The sequence below is a fragment of the Eulemur rufifrons genome, chromosome 8 (genome assembly GCF_041146395.1).
Source record: "Eulemur rufifrons isolate Redbay chromosome 8, OSU_ERuf_1, whole genome shotgun sequence".
NCBI lineage: Eukaryota > Metazoa > Chordata > Mammalia > Primates > Lemuridae > Eulemur > Eulemur rufifrons.
The window spans coordinates 50,174,040-50,196,823 of NC_090990.1; the positions used below are offsets into that span (position 1 = coordinate 50,174,040).

Below are 22,784 nucleotides of genomic sequence, written 5' to 3' on the forward strand. Positions count from 1 at the left end.
AAACTGTTGTTAAGAGGAATAAATAGATTTGACATTGCAGATGGAAAGCAGTTATTGGAGAAAAATGAAGACCAGTTCATATCTGTGCTCTACTGAGTTCAGAATGTTCAATAAATCAGTTACACACACACGCACACACACAAAAATGAAACGTTTTTGAACATCATCTCCAGAATAGAAGACAATCTGTAAACTGGAAAAAAGTAGCATGCTTAAAAACTCAAAATGTTTCCTTTATTTTTCTCATTCCTGCATAGTTTGGTCTAGCATGTATCCATAATGTAGGATTTTTTAAATGATTACCATTATTCATTGAAATTCCTATCAGCCAGGTACCACTAGTACTGATAACTGTAACCTGTGGAAGGTGAAATTCACACTATTGCTACAGCAGTCAGGGTCATTTTCCTCATTGCAGTCTTCAATTTTCTGTGGAAAAGGGGGAAAGAGGAAAATGTGAAATTATATAAAGAATATTTTAGTCTTTGACTGTAACAGAATATTGCAAAGGGCTAATATAAGTTTAAAAGAATCTTCTAAGTGATGAAATATAAAAACCACAGGGAAAACTACTAAAAATATGACAGGAATGGAATTTATAGCCATTATACTTACTCATTACCTTAGAAATTCTTAGAAATGCTTTGTTTTAATGAGGCATATGGTGTTCTATTTATTGAGAAGCAAATTTTATGGTGGAAAAATAATCTCCAACAACATTTGCATTAAATTTGAGGCATTTAAAAATTTTAGTATCTTTTAAAATTATGGCTTTTGTCCTTGTATTAATAGGGAGCATGACTCCAGAAAAGTGATCAACTTAACTTGTTTTTACAACAGAAAAAAGAAAAAGAAGCAAAAATCATTTCATTCACTTCCATTTTGAAAAAATGTGATTAAGACCCAATCAGCTGTATAGTGATAGGTTAAGAGACTTTGTTTTAGAACCAGAATGTTCTAGTCTTAACCAGTGGAGTGCATGATTTTGGGCATACTTCATTACTATTCTAAGACTTAATTTCCTCACCTGTCATGATAACTGTGCGTACTTCATTTGATTGGTTATTTTTATAAGATAATTGAAATCATGTATGTAGATTACATAAATTAGCTCAAGTAAATGCTCAATCTGTATAAGCCTAAATGAAAGGCAACAGACACTAAGAATCAGCACTAATGTGGCATGTATAATCCCTATTTTCATGTATTTCAGCAGAATTGCCACAGCCACCCATGAGTGAGGACATAAAACTTCCTCTGCCTCACAAAAGCAACTCGAGATAATGCCCACTGACCTTCTTTTCTCAAAGTATTAAAGGCATTCTAGAGCCCCAACCGGATTTCATTTATTCATTCTTTGAATAGTTACTTATTGAGACCCTGCTTGTGTTAGTCACCATGCTAGGCACCGAGGGAGATATTTTAAAACTGCTCTCTGACTTTGTAAAGTTTTGGTAGCAAGTCTGTATCAGTTAGGTTCCTAGCAGATAATAGATTGCACCCCCAAAGAGGGTGAAAGAGATTTTGCAGGAGGTACTATTTACAAAAAGTATGGGCAGAGTTGAGGATAACCAGAAAGGGGTGATGAAGCACCAGGAGCCTAGCAATAGTGGGAAGCTGCTTCCAGTTCTACACCTAAATAGGGATGCCCGCAGGAGCCGTGACCGAGAGTAGAAGCCTTTAGCTATTGCTGTCCTATGGCCAGCAGAGAGGGACCTCTCTTTCCTCTTGCTCTCTTGATCTCCTGCAACTGCTTCCATTGGCTGAACACACCGAGGACCCAGATGGCTAGAGAGTCCCTGGGGACCAGCCTCTTAGGGCACAGACCAGGATGGAGAAGGGGGACAGTGGATCTGGAGGGGCACATGAGAAATATCCAGAAAATAATCTTTCTTGCTTTTTTTCTTGTCTTATATAACAGATGTTGGCTTTTTTTCCTGAATATAAAAGTAATATATTTTTATTGTAGAACATTTGGAAAACTGCCTTGTAACTTGCAATCCTACTTTTTCCTAGCCAGGACATGTTCCCGGTTGAAGGCACATGAATTTATCCAGTAAGCTTTCATACTCAAAGGATCATAAAACAAATTTATTTCCATGGATAAGACCTTACAAAAATGCTCTTGCTTGCCAAAAGATCTACTGATGTTACCCCGGAACATTTTGTCTTTCTGCCTGTCGTAAGTTTCCTTATCATGGCATCTTCCTACATGTATTGTACTCTTGGCGTATTAAATTCCTTTTTATATTTTTGAATACCATATTGTTCCACATTATCTCCACTAAATAGATTCAACTCGATGACAAAAAGAAAACTTCCTATAACCCTTATATGATTTCCATTGTTATCATTTCACATGTCATCTTTAATATTTTTTCTGGTCACATTTTTACAGAGTTATAATCATTGAGTATGTATAGTTCTATATCTGGCATTTAAAACTTATATTTGAATATTGGTTTTGTTTGAAAAACTTAGGAGTATAAACTTTTTTTCAGGTTCAACCCTACCTATAGCGGCACTCAAAATTGACTATCATTCTGTGATAAAATATCTGTTACTTGTCTGCTTTTGTTAGGTTTCAAGCAGCCTTTGAATAAAAGCTTTAAAATTCTGCCTACTGCTGTTTGGTCAGCATTAGAGGAGCACAGTAGGTGTAATCATTCCTTGGAATGTGCTGAGGAAATTCTTTTCCTTAGTATATTGAATCAAATACCTGAAAAGCCTGTGGGGTTCTCTCCCTGGAACACTTATAAAGGCAAAGTTTCTCCCTCCCCCCACTCTCTTATCTACTTTGTCAGTTTCACTGCCAACTCCTGCATAATATAGTCAAATTATGTGTTAGAAATTCAACCCTGGTTTCCTGGGTGATGGTACAATGCCACTACTTAGTATTCCTAGTCACATAGCTACAATTCCATCATGCTCTTAATCTATATATATCTTCATGTTAGAGAAGCAGACTTTTCAAACCAGTCATGCATTGAGTTTAAATGGACAGAGTGAAGACATACATAAGAGTTCTTGAGCTCAGCAATAATGCAGAACATTTTTGATATTAAGGTCTCGTGAAACCACGATTAACATTTCTTTTGCTAATTTTCATAGTACATCTTTTCCAGTTAAATTCTCAGAATTCTTCATATTCTCTTGTAGCGTATTATGACAACTTTAAATTTGAGCCTGTTTTAACAGCCCAAGTCTTCATAAACCAGTAACTAGTTTTCGTCTGGAGCTTGCACAACTACGGTGCACCTTTAAATTTTGGTAATGTTGTATTGAGGCTCTTTGTTTCTGAAGTGACTTCCAAGGATCTGCACAAAACAAGTGCCATGAACTGCAGCATCTCTACCTCAAACTGCCCAGATCTATGTGATTTAAACCAGGAAATTTAAGCTCTTTCTACTTACTGATTGCTAAAATTCTTTGTGATGAATACTTGCCTACTCGCCTATGTACTTGTATGTGTGAGAGGTTTAAACTAGTGATAAAAATTGAGATTAAGAGTTTTTTCTCTCATATATATTTTTTTGCACTGATATCTTTCTTTTCCTTTTCTTTTTAACAGTATCAAGGGGTCATATTCTTTAAATTCTGAATCTGTCATGTTTTAGCTGTGTTATCTTGGCTGAATAATTTTTCTGCCCTTTTGTTCTTATTAGAAGAAAATGATAAAAATAATCTCACAGAATGTTATGGGGATCAAAAGAAGTATTTTATGGGAAAGCACTGTGTAAGCTATAAAGCCCTACACAAATGCATATTATTTTTACATTGATCATGATCATCGATTATTTGGGAGCCTAATTGTTACCCTCTATTCTTACTCTCTTCTCTCAAATAGCTTTGCACCACCATCTAGGGTTTTTGTATTTTGTCAACTTCTTTGCTCAGCATGTCAGATGTAATTGGCTTGATAAATCGTGATGTTTGCTTATTGGTAGGTACATTGTTACATTTCAAATGTTAGTTTAGAGGATATGCCATAAATTTTTATTTAACTAAGGATATAGAGCTGTTCTTTTTTGTGTGTGTTTTCTCCTGTAGGTCTTAAAAATTGTCAGCAAAGCTGCTCTGAATAATAGACATCCTAAGAGGGGATATTTCCCACCTCTATAATGAAGAAAAGCAGGAGTGTGATGACAGTGACGGCTGATGATGTAAGTTCCAAAAGGCAGAGTTGCCGTATTCCACTCACGTTTGTTCTGTTCAATAAAGAAGTCACTCAATAATTCTATTCATAGGGCAGACAAGGGTATTTAACACACCACTCTGATACTAGGTGTTCCTATGACAGAGACATTGCCAGCAACTGAGTGGACCCAGCATTCTGCAAGGTGGACAGCAAGAACAATGCCCTCTCTGCAGCTTGGAGATGGGCTGAGTTTCAGCTTGTGGTTTTCATTCACAAAACCACCAGTCTCTAGTCTATGCCCACCTCCTAATTCTTGGATAATTCCCCTTTCCACACTGCTTGCATTATCAATCCTCTGGTGACTTTCTTCCATATTTGTACAGCTAATCCTTGAAAGTCACTTCCTATATGGGGGTGGATTTTTTAATGTACACATCTTCTAGGTCTTTGCTACTCAGGTGTGGTTGTGGAATCAGCAGCATTAGCACCACCTGGGTGTTTACTGGAAATGCAGAACCTCAGGCCATACCTCAAACCTACAAATCAGATTGTAGGTTTTTAACAAGATCCCAGGGTGTCTAGGTATGTACCTTATGTTTGAGAAGCCCTGCTCTAAATCACCTGAAAAAGTCTATAAACTCACCATCTTTATAGCTTTGGATCTTGGTCAGTTGAGACTAATTATCTCTTTGCTTTCAATTGACCCCCATTAATGTGTTTTTGATTTTCTAGTTCTTACCCAGTTACCGTTTGTAATTGAGCTAATTATGCCACTAATCAGATGTGCAAAAGGAAAAAAGGGAGGGAAAGAGGAAGAAGAAGTAATTTTCCATGATTTCTGTAATAGCTCATCTTGTTGTTAAGTTCCTATTGCACAGATTCGGGGGAAAGCCTGGAAGGGACTTGAACTTGCCAATCAATGTAAAATGGTGTCTTTTTTGGGAAATGCCCAGTCTTTCAGGATTTCTCCCAGTCCTTACTCCTTCCTTTTAATTACATAGCATGTGGCCAAAGGGGGAAACTTACCATTAAATTAAGTTATGGTAGCAGGGCAGTAGAGGTGTATGGTATTTTCCTTTTCTCGTATTGTCCTTTTCCAATAGGCTCTACTCTTGTCCACTTGAGGAATAGATCATTTTCCCAGGTCTGGTGCTAGGTCTGGTACCTAGGTCTGGTGCTGTGCAGGTGTGATGGCAGGGTCTGGTGCTGCCTAGGTCTGGTGCTGCGCAGGTGTGGTGGAAGGTATAACAGGTGAAGATCATTCTCAGTGAGAGCAGTGCACCTTCTCAGCTCACTGAGAGTTTGGTCTTTCACTCAAGAGTGCCTGCACTCTTCACCTGACCTCTCCGTGGGGCTCTGGTCATTTAAGAGTCAGCTCAGCTCACTGTCCAGCCCACCTTTGGGTGCTCATCTAAGGAATCTGTGGCCTGTTTGCCTCCTGCTGCATCAAACTCCTTTGCAGGTATGTTAGGACTAATTTTCAGCTTCCTTCTGTATCCCCAAGGAGCTTGGGGGATCTTCTAGGACCCACAATGCAGAGGGAAACTTAGGTATGCTATTTCAGCCCTTGTCTTCAAAACACACTCCAAGAACCTAGCTAACATGTTATATTCTATCACCTGTGACTATATTTCCTTCCGTTTATTCTCCTTTCTGTGCTCCCACACCAGAAGGGCATTTCCCTTAACTTATAGTCTAAATTATCAGTATCACTGGCAAAAAGCTATGTTCAGACTTCCATGCTCTGCTTAGGATATCTAAAGGAAAACTTCTGGAATTTAGGAATTATTTTTCTCTTAAAAAAAAAAAAAGCCTGGAATTGTCCCTTAATACTATTTGTATGCTGTATGCTCCAAGATTTTTGTGTTCGGAAGAATAAAACTGAGCAATGCATTTCATCTACACAAGATGGACAAACCATTTTTTGTTTCTCCTTGCATCGTTAGAGTGATAATCCTGATCCCCATTAAGGGAATGGTTGCCACCATCAAAAAAGGAGGAAGGTTGTCTGCAAGAATGTATAAAAAGAGAGAAAAACACTTTAAATGAATATTAACGCCACCAAATTGGATAAATATTGCCTACATTTACTCTGTCCACCATGGTAGCCACTAGCCACATATGACTATTAAGCACTAGTCTGAATGGAAATGTGCTGTAAGCATAAAATAGACCTTGATTATGTAGAGCAAGCATAAAAATGGCAAAAATTTCATTAATAACTTTTTGATATTGATTACATGTTGAAATGATATTTTGGATATACTAAGCTAAGTAAAATATGTTATTAAAATGAATTTTACCTGTTTCTAGTGTTGCTACTAGAAAAGTTAAAATTACACATTTGGCTCTCATTTGTGGCTTGGCCTTTGTTTCCAGTGGACAGTGCTGACCTAGACCTTTTCATTGTGCACCTCAACCTTGCAAGTACAGTGTAGAAGTTCATATTGAATGTTTCACACAGTATCTCTTCCCTCACAGCAAAAGCAACTTAGCAGATTTTATATTTTATATATCACACCCTTAAAGTAAGTTTTCACCCTAAGTCAGTGGTATTTTATTATATTCTCATTTATTTCAACTCAGCAAACATTTATTCAGTGATTTAAACATTCACCTAATATTGATTCAGCACTTCTTATGTGCTAAACACTGTTCTAGGTTCTAGAGATTCAGAAAGAAGTAGGATAATGTCCTTGTCCCCTTGGAGCTTACATTCCAGAGGAGGGGGACAGAAATAAATTAATAAATTATAAAATAACCCCAGATATGATAAACGCAATACAGAAAAATGAAGTTGGTCAGGGGTACAAAGAATGATTGGGTGGTGAGAATAGGATCTTTATGGAAGGACAATGTGAGGACATGACACATGGGCAGAGGTGACATATGAGCGGTGAGGAAGGGAGCATGTGCAGGTCTGGGGGAACAGCATTTCTGTAAAGGGAACAGTGAGAGAGGAAAGGCCTTTACTGCATGCAAGACACTGGGCTTATGGGAATACATACATGAATGAACCCTGACACCTGCCTTTATATACTTGCAGCACATAAATAACTTGAATAGGAGACTCAATGCAGTGCCTGTCATAGGAGCAGTATGCATTGAATGCTTTGCATTCTGGAGCTAAGTTCCAGAAGTGAGAGGTAAATTAAGCGCTATTCAAGTACTGAACACAAGCAATTAATTCTGACTAAGGGATTACAAGATAGTTTAGAGGGGAGAAAGTTGCGGGCTTGGGGAGGAGTTGATAAGGGGAAATTAGGAGAGAAGAACTAGAAGACGTGTATAAGTGAGAGAAAAAAGGAGAGAGAATAGCTAAATATATATACACACACATAATACTATATATATGAATATACTATACTATAGTTTAGTATATGTGTATGTATAATATAGTTTATGTTATAATATATGTGCACATATAATATGTATATAGAATTATAACCAAAAGACAAATATCCGCGTCTACACCCCAGTTATCATTTTGAACTTCTAATCACAGACATTAGGAGATTGCTTGAAAGAAGGGAAGTAGTCAATAAGAGAAGTAAGAATTACCTCCAGCAAACTACTCTTGCAATTGATGGTGACTGCCTACAATAAAACCATGTTTTTAAAGAACCAAATTACTTTTATTACTGCCTCATGGAATATCATAACATTTAGGCTAATGGGGGCCCTGAGTGTCATTTGCTGCTTCTCTAATTTCCATTTCTGATTTCATAAGGTTTGAAAAGTTCTGTCCTATGGTCCAAATTGAATGTGCATCTCAGCACAGTAGAAGTCCTTAAAAATACCTTACCCTATTTTCTCACTCTCAGCCTAATGAAAGCATTCAAAAAGTAGAGAAATTTCAAAAATGTCTGAACTAGACAAAAAGAAAGACAAAAACATAACAACAAAACCTTGACTACGAGGCACTGATATGTCTTATCTGGAGGTTTCAGTGGTCCTAACTTGGTTGGTTTTGATGTGGGGACAGGACAAGAGATCAGTCCCTTTGGTATCTCTTTCCCTCCTCCCTGCAAACTTCTACTGAGGTGCAGGATTTCACACTAGCTTTTCCTTTGTGATAACTTTTTGGTGTTATGTTAGCAACAATATTGATTTTTAAACAAACAATTATTCAGGAACATGAGAATAATGCAAAACTAGGTTGTTTCCTTAAGGATTATTCAGACAAAAGGCCAATTTTGGAATGTATGATGCATTTGAAAAGTAGTGATTTCCAGAGGTAAATTCACATTGATGTTCCTTTCTCAAAAATCTTTGATTTGATGAGCGGTATAGAGTTGTTCAGAATCATGCTGGTTAAAATAGAAAAATAAGTTCAAGATCATAAATTCATTAATTGAGAATTGATTTGAATTAAATTTTGCCTTTGAGGTTTTTATTAATCTTAGGGGAATAGTATACAAATAATGGGCATGAATTACAGAGTTTGAGGTAATTATGAATAACTCTGCATGGGTTAATAAATGTTTATAAAACAATATGAAGTTTTCAATGTTTAATTTAATTTATAAAAAGCTATTCCATTGTGTTCTTTTGTGTCAATGCATTTTCATGTTAACTGAAGTCTTTTGAAACAAAGTTTTAAATTCAAAGCATGATTTCAAATCTGTAAAATCAAGCTTGTTTACATGTTAATGTGGGAAATATTTTGTGGTAGTTGTGACTTTGTTATTTTTCAGATAACAAGTACCAAATAAGTATCCATTAAACTCTCTTACTACAGTTAAAACTTATTGGCAATATGTCCTTTTTGTAAAAGAGAAAAATACCTAATAATTTTAATAGGAGGTTAAGGTGGTTGGTGGTTTAGCTAAATTGTATCTTTATTTTCTATTCTTTGGTACAATATTTCTTACAGAAGAGGTAAAGTGTATAGGTAAGACTTTTTTTCCCAGATAACCAGTACTTTCTTTACATGCATATTTGGCACTAGGCTGATTTACAGTTATACTTTTTGGCTTTTAGTTTGTTCTTAAATCTTTTCAGAAATATTTTGTATACTCTTTCTCCTCAACTAATTTTTAAGTCTTTTAAGAAACAAATTTGTATATACTAGGCTTTTCTTCTAGCCTCTAATTTCTAAAACACACATACACATACACACACACACACACACACACACATGCACACACGCACACCATGAAGTAAGTGCTAGGCCTACAATGGATTTAATATAATCACTAGTTACTAAATAGTAAAATATGAATGCATTCCAGAATATTTTAAACTTTGGAAAGTCCTAAATTGTTTTGTCTTCTTCCTGTTACTGAATTGTGGTTCTGTTGAATTTCAAATAACTGACATATCAAAACCATAAGTCAAATGCAAAAAAAAAAAAAAAAATAGGCTGATATCTCACTTTCAGTTAGGGAGAGTAGGGATCCTGAAAATTGTCAAACCTTTTCTTGCTCAGATTTTTGTCGTTAAAATACGGTCTTGTGTGGATCAGATAAGTATAAACCACTACAATACAGTTTTCTGAAAATAGATACTATGCCTCTTTTTGCTGTTGTATCCTTCTTAATTAGTACAGTGCAAAACTATAATAGATGTACATCAAATATTTGTTGAATGAACCCAGCGAGATCCTCAAACTTGAGTTAATTGTTGTATAAACTAGAATAGGGTCAGTCCAGTGGAGGAGTAGAGGGTAAAGAACTTTGGTCTGTTAAAACCTTAGGAGATCTAGTCTAAGGTTCTTCTAAGTCTAGTGTGCTAATAGGAATTATCTCCCTTTAGGGCCACAGAGTGATTTTCAGGTGAGACACTTTGGCCTGATGGTAGGACTTCCATTATTCCCTGTTAAGATAAGCATGGAGAGTGAAAATTATAATTTTTAAACTTCAAGTTGCTTTTAGTGGCCACTGCATTGCTATAACATTGTCTGTCTTTGAGCTGGTATGAATGGTATACCAGGCAGTGTTTCATCTGGGACTCCCACTCTCAGCAGTACCAGGACCTATAGCCACCAAGAGATATGGGAAGAATGAATAACTCATGTGATTGGTTATAGCACAATGCCTTTGTCTTCTTACAAGTATTTGATTTATGTCAGCATTAGGGCATGTATTTGAACATGGCAGTTCAGGTGTGGATAGCATATACCTCTTTTTTTTTCTGAGCTCTTATGCAATTTGACCAAAAAGAAAATCACCAACTATAAGAAGACTTTTCATAGGAGCAGAGCAGTCACCCATAATTATCAATGTTTTGCTGTCTTAAGAGAAAATATATTTTACTTTAAAGCACTAGAGACTTTATGTTTTATTATAGTTTGTTCTCATGTTGTAGAATGATAACATTGGTTTCCAAAATATATTTTCAATTTAGCAAATTTCATTTTAGTAAATTAAGGATAAAAGAAAAATAAAAAGAGAAAGAAAAGAAAAAATCCTCCAGTCCACATGCTATAACTGGTAAACGTTATCTACATGCCTAAAGATTTCCAAGAATATGCAACTGATTGATTTATTCTAAAAATTAAGAATCAGCACCTCCCTTCTTTTTTTTCCTTTAAACTTTTGATGTCAATGGTAGATTACATTTGTGAGATAATGAATCAGGACTTCATAAGTGACAGCTTGATCATTTAGTTTTAGTTTCTTGTTTAGTTTCTTATTTCACTTCATCATCTTAAACATTTGAATTTCTTTTTCTTTTTCTTCTTTTTTGCCCCCTGTGTTTCCTCCAGAATGTTAAAGATTATTTTGAATGTAGCTTGAGTAAATCCTACAGTTCTTCCAGCAACACGCTTGGCATCGACCTCTGGAGGGGGAGAAGGTGTTGCTCAGGAAACTTACAGTTACCACCACTGTCCCAAAGACAGAATGAAAGGTCAAGGACTCCTGAGGGAGATGGCATTTCCAGGCCGACCACATTGCCTTTGACAACACTTCCAAGCATTGCTATCACAACTGTAAGCCAGGAGTGGTGAGTAGCCTCAAAGTTAAATGTCAATTCTAAATTTTATTGTCCTGTGACTCCAAAAACAATTTCATGGTATTAAAATGTCAGTTATCTGTGAAATAACTAAGATTATTGACATTTTGAGAATTTATTTTCCTTTAGATAGAAAGATGAAATCTTTTAAACAGTGTAGATATTTTCTACTTCTTCAGATTGGAAGGAGCCTGCTTCATGTAGAGCCCGTTGAGGAAAGAATGAAATACACTTACATTAATGTCAAGGAAAATAAAAATTGTGGCCTATAATCTGTTTTTTTTTAAACCTATTCAGTGTACATCAATATTTTTAAATTTAGAAAAGCAAAATTATATAAGAGTACCTATAGGAGATATATAAATATACACACACACACATATATATGATATTCTTACTGCTGTACTCCATACATATCTCTACTTTCTTTTTATTATGATTCTACTTTTCTAATTTCAGTTTGTGATTACATATAAAATAAAACACTTCACTGTAAATTAAAAGAGCAATGAAAAATTGTGCTATGAGAGATATGAGAGGTGTTTGGACTATTTCTCAGAGTCTGTATTTGTGAAAGGGGCTGTTTTAAGAGTTGAAAGTTAATCAAACACATATAGTCTTATGACTGCGATTAAACTGTGCCATGACTGTCAAAAATGTGTTTTATTATCTATTAAATAAGTACTTTCTTCCCTTTTTTCTACATAATTTTCAAATATTTTCCAAGAATGATCTGCTTACCTACATGGAGATTTATCATTAAAATGAAAAATATTTTTCTGTTTTATATAATTTTAAATTATAATAATGTGGTACTTTTAAAATCTCTTCTTACTTAAAACATTTATTAAGGAGGACTAAACATGTCATTAAAAATCCATGATTTGCATGGTGTGCCGTATACCTTTGCCACATGCTGAGCTCTGCAGTGCTGATATGAGCTCTTTGAATGATACACAGCATCTTTTAGTCGGTATTTACCTAATGAGCTAAAAATTAGATCACTGAAATTCCAGATATCACAGTTAATAGCATGAAATGTTTCATCAAACAATCTGTATGTGATAGAGAAGCATGCAAAAACATTGTAGGGTAAATGGGTTAAAAATTTGAGAAGCACTGATTTACATCTTCTGTTCAGCTAAATTAACATTCTAGCAGTCACAGCCAATCATTAAGGACTACAATGGGCATATTGCTCCCACATAGCCTACTCAGTCACACGGCTTATGTGATTAGTTTGGTTATGCTTCTGCATAATTGTGGATTTGGAGTCTTAAAGATTTCCAGATTTATTTTTCAGCACGTTGGCACTGATACAATTGTACCAGTTGTTAAATTATTGAAATACTTTCATACTAGTTGGTAAATATATGCTTTCCTGAGCTCTCTGACTGCCTCTACTACCATCCCAGACTTTTCCCCCAGAAGCCCCTGGAATTCCCCACAATTCAACAACAAAGAAATGGTTACTGGCATAGCAAGAGTCTTGTTTTGGTGGGTGTTGGTACTGTATCTGTTGTTAGATATTTTGAATGACACCCTGTATGAAATGTACAGTATCTTTTAAAATTTGGGTTAATTTAACTCAAGGACATTTTGGGAGTTATGGAATTGTTCCTTCCTTAGAAGTATTAAATCTAGACTCTACCATTTGGGGCATGCTTGCTCACCTCTCCTAGTTGAATGTTTTTATTTTCACAAAGAAAGTAATATCCTCATATGAAGATTAAATGAGGGAATCTAGTTATATAAGGTGTACGTTCAGCAATCAGCAAATATCAGCAATCAGTTTCTCTCCTCTTGATCATTATCCAATAAAGCCTCTTGAAAATTAGAACCCATGTTTCAAGTATCAGTAGCCTCATGCTGGGTGTCAGTAGTTTAGGGTGAAATGGAGATTTTGGCCATTATCCAGAAAGTTTATGTTGTATAGTCAGTGAATACCACATATTAGTAATTCATTCATAACATGTCTGTTTTATTTCAATTAACTGGATACTTTTAAAAGTATGAGAGTTTCATTCATTAACTCTAAATTTTTAAAAAATTATAGACAACTTAAAGAATTTCTGTACATCCCCTGAAAATGCTTCCATTGGAATACCGATAGTTCAAAGCTTGTGGAATTATTGGCAGAGCAATCTGATAGAAAGATGATTTGATTAGAATTGAGGAAGTAGGGTTTCAACTATCATCACTGCCATCAACTTGATGAAAGTTCACAGAGATGTAGGACCAGGTGTGAGAAAGAATTACACTTGCCACTTAGAGCACTGAGAATATGGGATCAATTTCCACATCTAGACCAGCACTCAGTAAACATTTTCTGTACTGGTCCAGATTAGTAAGTGTTTTCAGTTTTGTGAGCTTTATAGTCTCTGTCACAACTACTCAACATTGCTGTTGTATTGTGAAAGTAACCATAGACAATGTGCAAACAGATTAAGTATAGCTGTGTTCCAATAAAACTTTGTTTACAAAAACGGGCAGCTGGCTGAAGTTTTCTGACTCTCTTTCTAGACTAGTAAAGATCTCTAGGACATAATGTGACTCCTGATTTGGTAATTGCTTTGACAGTTAAAAATGATAGAAACTGACCTTGAGGTCATGGCTGATGTGCTAAATAAGTCATAAGTATGGGACTTTGTGCTCCAGATCAAAGCATCCAAGCCAGTGAAAGAATTTGAGTGAGTGCTAAAGAAAACTATTGCCCAATTTATAGAAAGTTAAAAATAATAACATTGATATTACCTAAACATTTTTACTCCCATAATATTCTGAAATTAAAAAAAATAAATAAACCAGTGGTCTCCACCCTTTTTGGCACCTGGTGCCTAAAAATAAATAAATAAATAAATAAAACCCTTTTGGGGGAGAGCACATTGATTATGGGAGCTGGCCATCATTGCAGGCAAAAGCCCTGGAATATTAGAATAATAGTTTTCTTTATCATGGAGCAAGAAAGAGTTAGAAAGGACTTGATCCCCAGTTTTATTGGGTGACTTTCATCCTGTTTCCTTTTGGATGAGTTTTCTCATCCTCTAAAAGACACAAATGAACAAACAATGGACAATGATACCTACTTTTCAGGGTTATATTGAGAATTAAAAAAAAAAACGTTCGTGTTGCATGTAGTATAGTACCTAGCACTTAAATGGTTATTTGATGTTATTATTATTATTGTCATTTTTGTTGTTTGAGTCAGTTGATGGAGACCTATTGTGATCTTTTGGGGATATTGAAAAAGCTTGTTTTTTTCATGTTGTCAAGGTTCTTATGCTGGTTCCTTCTCATCTGAAACCTCTTCTCTCAGCTCAGGGCGGATACATTTGTGGTACACCTGTTCTCTGCTGGGAACTCTCCTGCTTAGTGAAAAGAAGAAAAGGTCTCTGGATTATACTCTTGTGCCTTACCCCAGAGGATTGACCTAGCAGGAGAGGAGCGGATGCACTGAGAGCCTGTAATGCAGCTGTTCTCTACTGTCCCATTCTCCTGTGGTTGTCAAAGTCCAAGCTGGTGCTGGGGATATTTGTGTGAAATGGTGGGTTGGTTCCAAGGATGCTGTTGGAAACTTGGGCAGGGGGCTGCGCAAGTCCCTCTCTGTGGAGGTGGTTGGTGTAGGAGTTTGTGCTGCCTGGGTCTCCCTGTGGCAGTGGCAGTAGTGGCTGGGTGAGGTTATTTAAAAGGTGGCTGCAAGTGTTAGGGCTGTGGGCATTCACTCCATCCAGGTCCAGGGGCAGTCACAGCACATGGCAAGCAGCAGCTTGCAGTGCTGTCTGGGGGCAGTGCTACAGCGGGTAGGTGGTACATGGTGCAGGTGGGGCTGCTAGGATGCACGATTCATGGGGCCATGGTGGCTGGGTGGCATGCAGTGCCACAGCAGCTGGGCATCTTGTCTGATCTAAGATATGGAAACAACCTAAGTGTCCATCAGCAGATGAATGGATAAAGAAAATGTGGCATATATATGTGTGTGTGTGTGTGTGCGCGCGCGCACGTGCGCGTGTGTATATAATGGAATGTAAGAGGACTTCAGAAAGTTCATGAAGACCATAGAGTTCTACTCAGACACAAAAAACAATAGTGATCTAGCACCCCTTGTATTATCCTGGATAGAGCTGGAGCCCATTCTACTAAGTGAAGTATCACAAGAATGGAGAAACAAGCACCACATGTACTCACCATCAAATTGGTATTAACTGATCAACACTTAAGTGCACATATAGTAGTAACATTCATCGGGTGTCAAGCAGATGGGAGAGGGGAGGAGGAGATGGGTATATATACACCTAATGGGTGCAGTGCACACCATCTGGGGGATGGACATGCTTGAAGCTCTGACTTGGGTGGGGCAAAGGCAATATATATAACCTAAATATTTGTACTCCCATAATATGCTGAAATAAAAAAAAATAAAAAACAAACAAACAAAAAGTTCATGAAAAAATGGGATTAAAAGATAAAAATAAAAAATATGAGCTTTATTTTTTAACATAAGCTCCAAGGTCAAGGCACTTTTGTAAGCAATAACACCAGCCATTTAGTTCATCCCTACAAAACTGAGGGTCCTGATAATTTAACCATGTCAATGCAGTCTTTTGTACATTGTTAACTGAAGAAAAATTGGTGCCCTTTACATGATTTTTAAGATTAGGAAACAAAAAAGAGTCAGAAGGAACCAAATCAGGACTTCCTAATTGAAAGCCTAATGACTTCCCATTGAAAGTCTTGCAAAATTGCCCTTGTTTTATGAACAGAATAAGCAGTAGCATTGTTGTGTTGAAGGAGTCTCAGGTAAAGCTTTCCTGGGAATTTTTCTGCTAAAGCTTTGGCTAACTTTCTGAAAATACTCTCATGATAAGCAGATGTTATTGTTCTTTGGCCCTCCAGAAAGTCAACAAGCAAAATGCCTTGAACATCCCCCAAAAGTGTGGCTGTGACCTTTGCTCTTGACTGGTCCACTTTTGTTTTGACTAGACCACTTCCATCTCTTGGTAGCCATTGCTTTGGTTGTGCTTTGTCTTCAGAACTGTGCTGGTAAAGCCATGTTTCATCTCCTGTTATAATTGTTTGAAAAAATGCTTCAGGACCTTGATCCCACTTGTTTAAAATTTCCATTGAAAGCTCTGCTCTTGTCTGCAGGTGATGTGGACATAACGGTTTTGGCACCCATTGAGTGGAAAGCTTGCTCAACTTTAATGTTTCAGTAGGAATTGTGTAAGCTGAACCAATTGACATGTTTATGGTGTTGGTTATTGTTTGTACTATTAAGGTCAGTCCTCTTCAATTAGGGCATGAAAAATACTAATTTTTTCCTCACCAATTGATGTAGATGGTATGCCACCACAGGCTTCGTATTCAACATTGTTTCTTCCATTGTTAAAATGATTTATCTATTTGTAAACTGCTGATTTCTTTGGGGTATTATCCCCATAAACTTTTCATAAAGCACCAGTGATTTCACCATTCTTCCATGCAAGCTTTACCATAAATTCGATGTTTGTTCTTACTTCAGTTTTAGCAGGATTCATATTCCTCTGATAGGGGCTCTTTTCAAACTGATGTCTTATCCTTGTCTTAGTGCTTTATGATGTCTTAGTGCCTCAAACTAAGTGCTGTTCAGACATATTATAATAAGTTAGTATAGGCTTATTTTGGTGCAGAAAAATTTTTAAATTTATGCATAGTTTTTTCATAATTTGCATTTCCTTTGCATTTTTAAAGTCCTTTAGTATTATTCAGCTTCATAAAGAATGAAATTATATAATGTGTGAAAAAATGGATAAATCTTTAGGACATTATGTTAAGTGAAATAAGCCAGTCACAGAAGCACAAATACTGCATGATTCCACTTATATGAGATACCTAAAATAGTCACATTCATAGAATTTGAGAGTGGGATGGTGGTTACTAGAGGCTTGTGGAAGGAGCAGATGGGCAGTGGATGTTCAATGGGCATAAAGTTTCAGTTATGCAGGATGAATAAGTTCTAGAGATTTGCTGAACAACATTGTGCCTATAGTTAACAATACTGTATTGTACACTTAAAAATGTATTAACAGGGTAGATCTTGTGTTAAGTTTTCTTGCCACAATACAATATAATATAATAAAGATAGTATTTACAATAGCACCAAAACAAATACGTGAAATATATAAAAATCTAACAAAATATGGACAGGATCTATATACAGAAAACCGTAAAACTCTGATGAAAGAAATCAAGGATATAAATAAATGGAGAGATATTCTATGTTCATGGATTCGAATATTTAAAATTGTTAGATTGCAATTATTCCCAACTTGATTTACATCCAAGAAAATTCCCATTAAAATCTTACCAAGCTATTTCATAGATATTGACATATTCATTGTAAACTCTATGTGAAAGACAAAAGATCTAGAATAGTCAATACAATACTGAGGATGGGGAGAGGGCAGGAAGTGAAAGAAGAAGAATAAGAACAACAACAAGAACAACTAAAGCAGGAACCACAAAAGTTGGAGGGTTCACATATCTGATTTCAAGACTTACTATAAAGCTACAGTAAGCACAACACAACTGTATTGGCAAAAGAATAATCGTGTAGGTCAATGGAATAAAATATTGAGCCCAAAATTTGACCCACAAAATATATTCAACTAATTTTGACAAAGGAGCAAAAGTAATTCAATGGAGAAAGTACTGTATTTTCAACAAATGGTGCTAGAACAATTGACTGTTGATATGCAAAAAGAAAAAAAGGCGAATCTAGACACAAATTCTACACTTTTCACACAAATCAACTCAAAAGAGATCATAGACCTAAATGTAAAACACAAAACTGTAAAATTCTTAGAAGATAACATAGGAGAAAAGCTAGGTGTCCTTGAGTTCGGCAATGAGTTTTTGAATTTACAGTGACACCAAAAGCATAATCCATGAAAGAAAAAATTGATAAATTAGACAATTAAAATCCCAAACTTATGCTCTGCAAAAAACAATGTTAAGAGAATGAAAAGAAAAACCACAAATTAGGAGAAAATATTTACAAAAAACATATCTGATAAGGGATTTATATCCAAAATGTATAAGAAACTTTAAAAACACAATGATAAGAAAACAAATAATCCAGTTAGAAAATAGGCAAATGATCTTGAACAGATATCTTGCCAAAGAAAATATACAGATGGCAAATAAACATTTGAAAAATATTCAACCTAATTTGCCATTAGGGAATTGTAAATTAAAACAATAATTAGATACCACTGCACATTTACTAGAATGGCTAATATCCAAAAAAACTGACGATACCAGTTTCTGGCAAGATTGCATAGCAATAAAAACTCTCATTCATTTCTGATGGGAATGCACGATGGTACAGCCACTTTGGAAGATAATTAATTAGTTTCTTACAAAGCTAAACATAGTGTTACCATATCATCCAGAAATAACGTTGCTAGGTATTTGCCCAACTGATTTGAAAACTTATATCTATATGAAACTTGCACACAAATGTTTGTAACAGCTTTATTAAAAAAATCTACACAAACTCAGAAGCAACCAAGATGTCTTTCAATAGATGAATTGATAAACAAATTGTGGTATATCCATGCAATGGAATATTACTCAATGATAAAAAATGAGCTTTCAAGCCATGAAAAGACATGGATAGATCTTAAATGAATATTACTAAGTGAAAGAAGCCAGTGTGAAAAGGCAATATACTGTATGATTCCAATTATATGACATTTTAGAAAAACAGCAAAACTATAGACACAGTAAAAGACCAGGGAATCATGAGTGGAGGAACAGAATGTTACAATAAAACCCTCTTGAGGCTTTAATGCCCTCAGACACTAGTGGGGAAAATAGATGTAAACAATTTAATATAATGCAATATGATGAGTTCTAGAGTACCAACACAGATCACGATCAATTAATCCTTCCCTAAGGGGAGCATGAACAATAAGAGGTGATATTTGGTTTTGATTTTTGAAGCTGAGTAGGCATCTATCTGCTGAACAGAAGTGGAAGTTACATTTCAGGCAGAGGAAATAGCATAAACAAGACCATAACTAATTGAAAGAAAGTGACATATTCAAGGAATGCAAATATTCATAGGGTATGTGAGGTGTGGGTGGAGATACGGTCTACATATGTATCTTGGGAATGCTGAATCTGAAAAGGTGGTCAGGGATCAGATTGTGAATGGTCTTGAAATTTTGGCTGTATCCTTTAATAAATTGAAGTCACTGAAATATTTTTAAATAAAGCGAATATAGATTTGTATTTTAGTAAGGTAATAAGAGAAAATGTAGAAGTTGTTTGGAAAGAGGTTGGAGATTGGCAAACTAGAGGAGAAACTTTCAAGTGAGGTGGGTGATAAATGCTGAGGAATTTGAGAAGGGAAGTAGCTGTGAGAATGGAAAGGAGGAGGAAAATGTGAGCAATATTGGAGTAGAATGGATGGGAATTGATGCTCAGTTGAATGTGGACTCGGAGAAGGGGGCAGAAGCCATGAATCATGTAGAGGTTTCTAGCTTGATCAACTAGATTAATGGTAATTCCATGAACAAGACAAAAAAATAAAACAAAACAAAATGTGTGTAAAGTATGAGGGAAAGAATGATGGGCTCAGCTTTGAACAGAGTGATTTTAGAGTATCGTGGACATGTGCATTGTCTGGGGGTAGTTAAAAACATGTGTACTCCTAGTTTGGAGACCAGAGACATACATGTGGTAATGAAGCAATGGAATGAGTGAGATTGTCCAGACCAAGTATGCAAAGATTGGTTGGTATCAATTTTATCCTTTATTCCTAAGGAATAATAATAATCTGCGGTCAGGGAAGGAAGGAAGTGCCGGGGAGAAAGCAGAAAATGAATAATCACACAAGTAGGAGTAAATAGAATTAGAATAGGGAAATATTATGAAAGAAACGGAAGTAAAATCTTAGACAAGGTTTGGTCATCAAAGACAGATGTACAGAGTGTAAGAAAGATGAAGACTGGGAAAATCAATTTAGGAGGCAATAGTAACCCCAGGGGAAGCAGTCTCAGTAGGATGACAGAAGTCAGAATACACCGGATTGAAGAATGAACTGGGCAGGGTGGGAGCCAGAGACAAGGATGGGGAGGGACGCACAGCAATGCCTTGGTAATGTTTTAGTTCTGCTGGGTGACTACCTATGTCCTTTTGCATGTTAGTTGCTATATTAACAGTAATAATAGAGGACAAAATAAAACTTTAAAAGAAGCATAAATTGGAGCTGAAGAAGAAAGGATAGCAATAAAAATTTCTCTTTCAAGATTTTTGCTGGTGAAAGGAAAGAGAATGAGAATGGAAGCTGACGGTGGGGAGGAGAGATCAAAGGAAAGTGTTACAATGTGGAGACGCCTACGCGTGCTGGATGGAAGGAGCCAGCAGGTAGGGGAGAGAGTGACGATAAAAGAGATGGGCAATAATTGATGTAGAATATAGTAGGTGGAACACAGGAGAAAGGATAAACTTTAGACAAGCTTAGAAACTTCTTTTGAGTTATGCAAATCCAAGGCAGAAAGGAATGAAGACAGTCACATGTTGCTTAATGACGGGAATGCGTTCTGAGAAGTGCATCATTAGGCAATTTCATTATTGTGTGAACATCACAGCATGTACTTACACAAACCTAGATAGTATAGCCTACTACATGCCTAGGCTGTGTAGTAGAGCCTGTTGCTCCTAGGCTACAAACCTGTGTAGCATGTTACTGTAGTGAATACTGTAATTGTAACACAATGGTAAGTATTTGTGTATCTAAACATAGAAAAGGTGCACTAAAAATATGGTATAAAAGACAAAATATGATACACCTTTATAGGGCACTTATCATGAATGGAGCTTACAGGACTGGAAGTTGCCCTGGGCGAGTCAGTGAGTGAGTGGTGAGTGAATATGGAGGCCTCGGACATTACTGTGCACTACTGTAGGCTACACTAAATTATATTTTTTTCTTTCTTCAGTAATAAATTAACCTTAGATTACTGTAACTTTTTTACTTTATAAACTTTTTTAAAAATTTTATTTCAGGATATTATGAGGGTACAAACATTTTGGTTACATTGTATGTCTTTGCCTCACCCAAGTGAGGAGTAATTTTTTTAGCTTTTTGACTTTTTTGTCATAACACTTAGCTTAAAACACAAATACATTGTATAGCTGTACAAAAAGATTTTCTTTCTTTATATCCTTATTCTATAAGCTTTTATTTTTTTTTTATTTTTTTTTTTTTTGAGACAGAGTCTCACTCTGTTGCCCAGGCTAGAGTGAGTGCCGTGGCGTCAGCCTAGCTCACAGCAACCTCAAACCCCTGAGCTCAAGCGATCCTCCTGTCTCAGCCTCCCGAGTAGCTGGGACTACAGGCATGCACCACCATGCCCGGCTAATTTTTTCTATATATATTTTTAGCTGTCCATATAATTTCTTTCTATTTTTAGTAGAGATGGGGTCTCGCTCTTGCTCAGGCTGGTCTCGAACTCCTGAGCTCAAACGATCCGCCCACCTCGGCCTCCCAGAGTGCTAGGATTACAGGCGTGAGCCACCACGCCCGGCCTATAAGCTTTTATATTTTTAAAATTTTTAAATTTTTTTTTTACTTTTTAAACTTTCTGTTAAAACAAACACACACATTAGCCTAGGCCTACAGAGGGTCAGGATCATCAATATCACTGTCTTCTACCTCCACATCTTGTTCCACTGGAAGGTCTTCAGGGGCAGTAACACAGATGGAGCTGTCATCTGTGATAACAATGCCTTCCTCCGGAAAACATCCTACAGGATTTGCCTGAAGCTACTGTACAATTAACATTATACGTTATGTGTGTATATATATATATATATATATATATGTGTATGTGTGTGTGTGTAGAAGGAGTAAACTGTAACATAATGAAAAAAAGTCAGTGCAGTAGGTTTCTTTACATGAGCATCTCCACCAACAGGTGAGTAATGCATTTTGCCACGACATTAGGATGTCACTAAGTGATAGAAATTTTTAACCTGTTATAATCTCATTGGACCACCATTGTATATTCAATCCATCGTGGACTAAATGTCATTATGAGGGACATGACTTTATTGGAAATGACAAAAAGAGAAATTGGAGAACCTGATTTCAAAGAGTAGAGATCAGAGTCCATCGGAATTACCTGGGAGACTTATTGAAACACAGGTTGCTGGACCTTAGAGTTGAGGTTCTGGGCTAGGACTTGAGATTTTGTATTTCTAACAAGTTTTGAAAGACACTTATGATATTGGCCTAGGGACCACATTTTGAGAACTATTGGTCTGGATTTTCTTAATAAAGTAGGAGGTTAGAGAATAAGGGGGCAGGGAGTGAGCCCTTCACTCTCCTTTCAGCCAAAGGCCAACATGTTCCCAAGCACTGAAGCATATTAAGGCTAGAGTTTTCATATGGGGGCATTTTTTTTGTTGTTGTTCTAGGCTAAGCCAACTGACCTGTGGTGGGATAGGACTCCCAGGTGCTACATACTGGGTACTGCTTTGAGACTGCTCACAGCTTAATGTTATGACAGAACTATTGCCAGCCTCGTTTTCAGTTAGATAGGAAGAGACAGAAATAGAGAAGACAGAGAATCTTGTTTCAGGTTTCCTGATGATGCGTTTTTTCATAGAAACAGTTTTGGTTTTTCCTTTGTTGTTCTCT

At 36.3% G+C, this 22,784-nt stretch overlaps 1 protein-coding gene across 3 annotated transcripts in view; it reads left to right on the top strand.

Annotated features, from left to right (window-relative positions):
• The window catches only part of PDE4B (phosphodiesterase 4B), a 502,155-nt gene that overhangs the window by 97,463 nt on the left and 381,908 nt on the right, over positions 1–22,784 (top strand). For 2 of the 3 annotated variants that reach the window (XM_069480104.1, XM_069480105.1), the window contains exons 2-3: positions 4,051–4,163; positions 10,848–11,086. In XM_069480104.1, the coding sequence (XP_069336205.1) occupies positions 4,122–4,163; positions 10,848–11,086 (281 nt within the window). In that variant the 5' untranslated portion in view covers positions 4,051–4,121. The remainder of the gene's footprint in view (positions 1–4,050; positions 4,164–10,847; positions 11,087–22,784) is intronic. The other variant, XM_069480107.1, reaches the window with a different exon arrangement.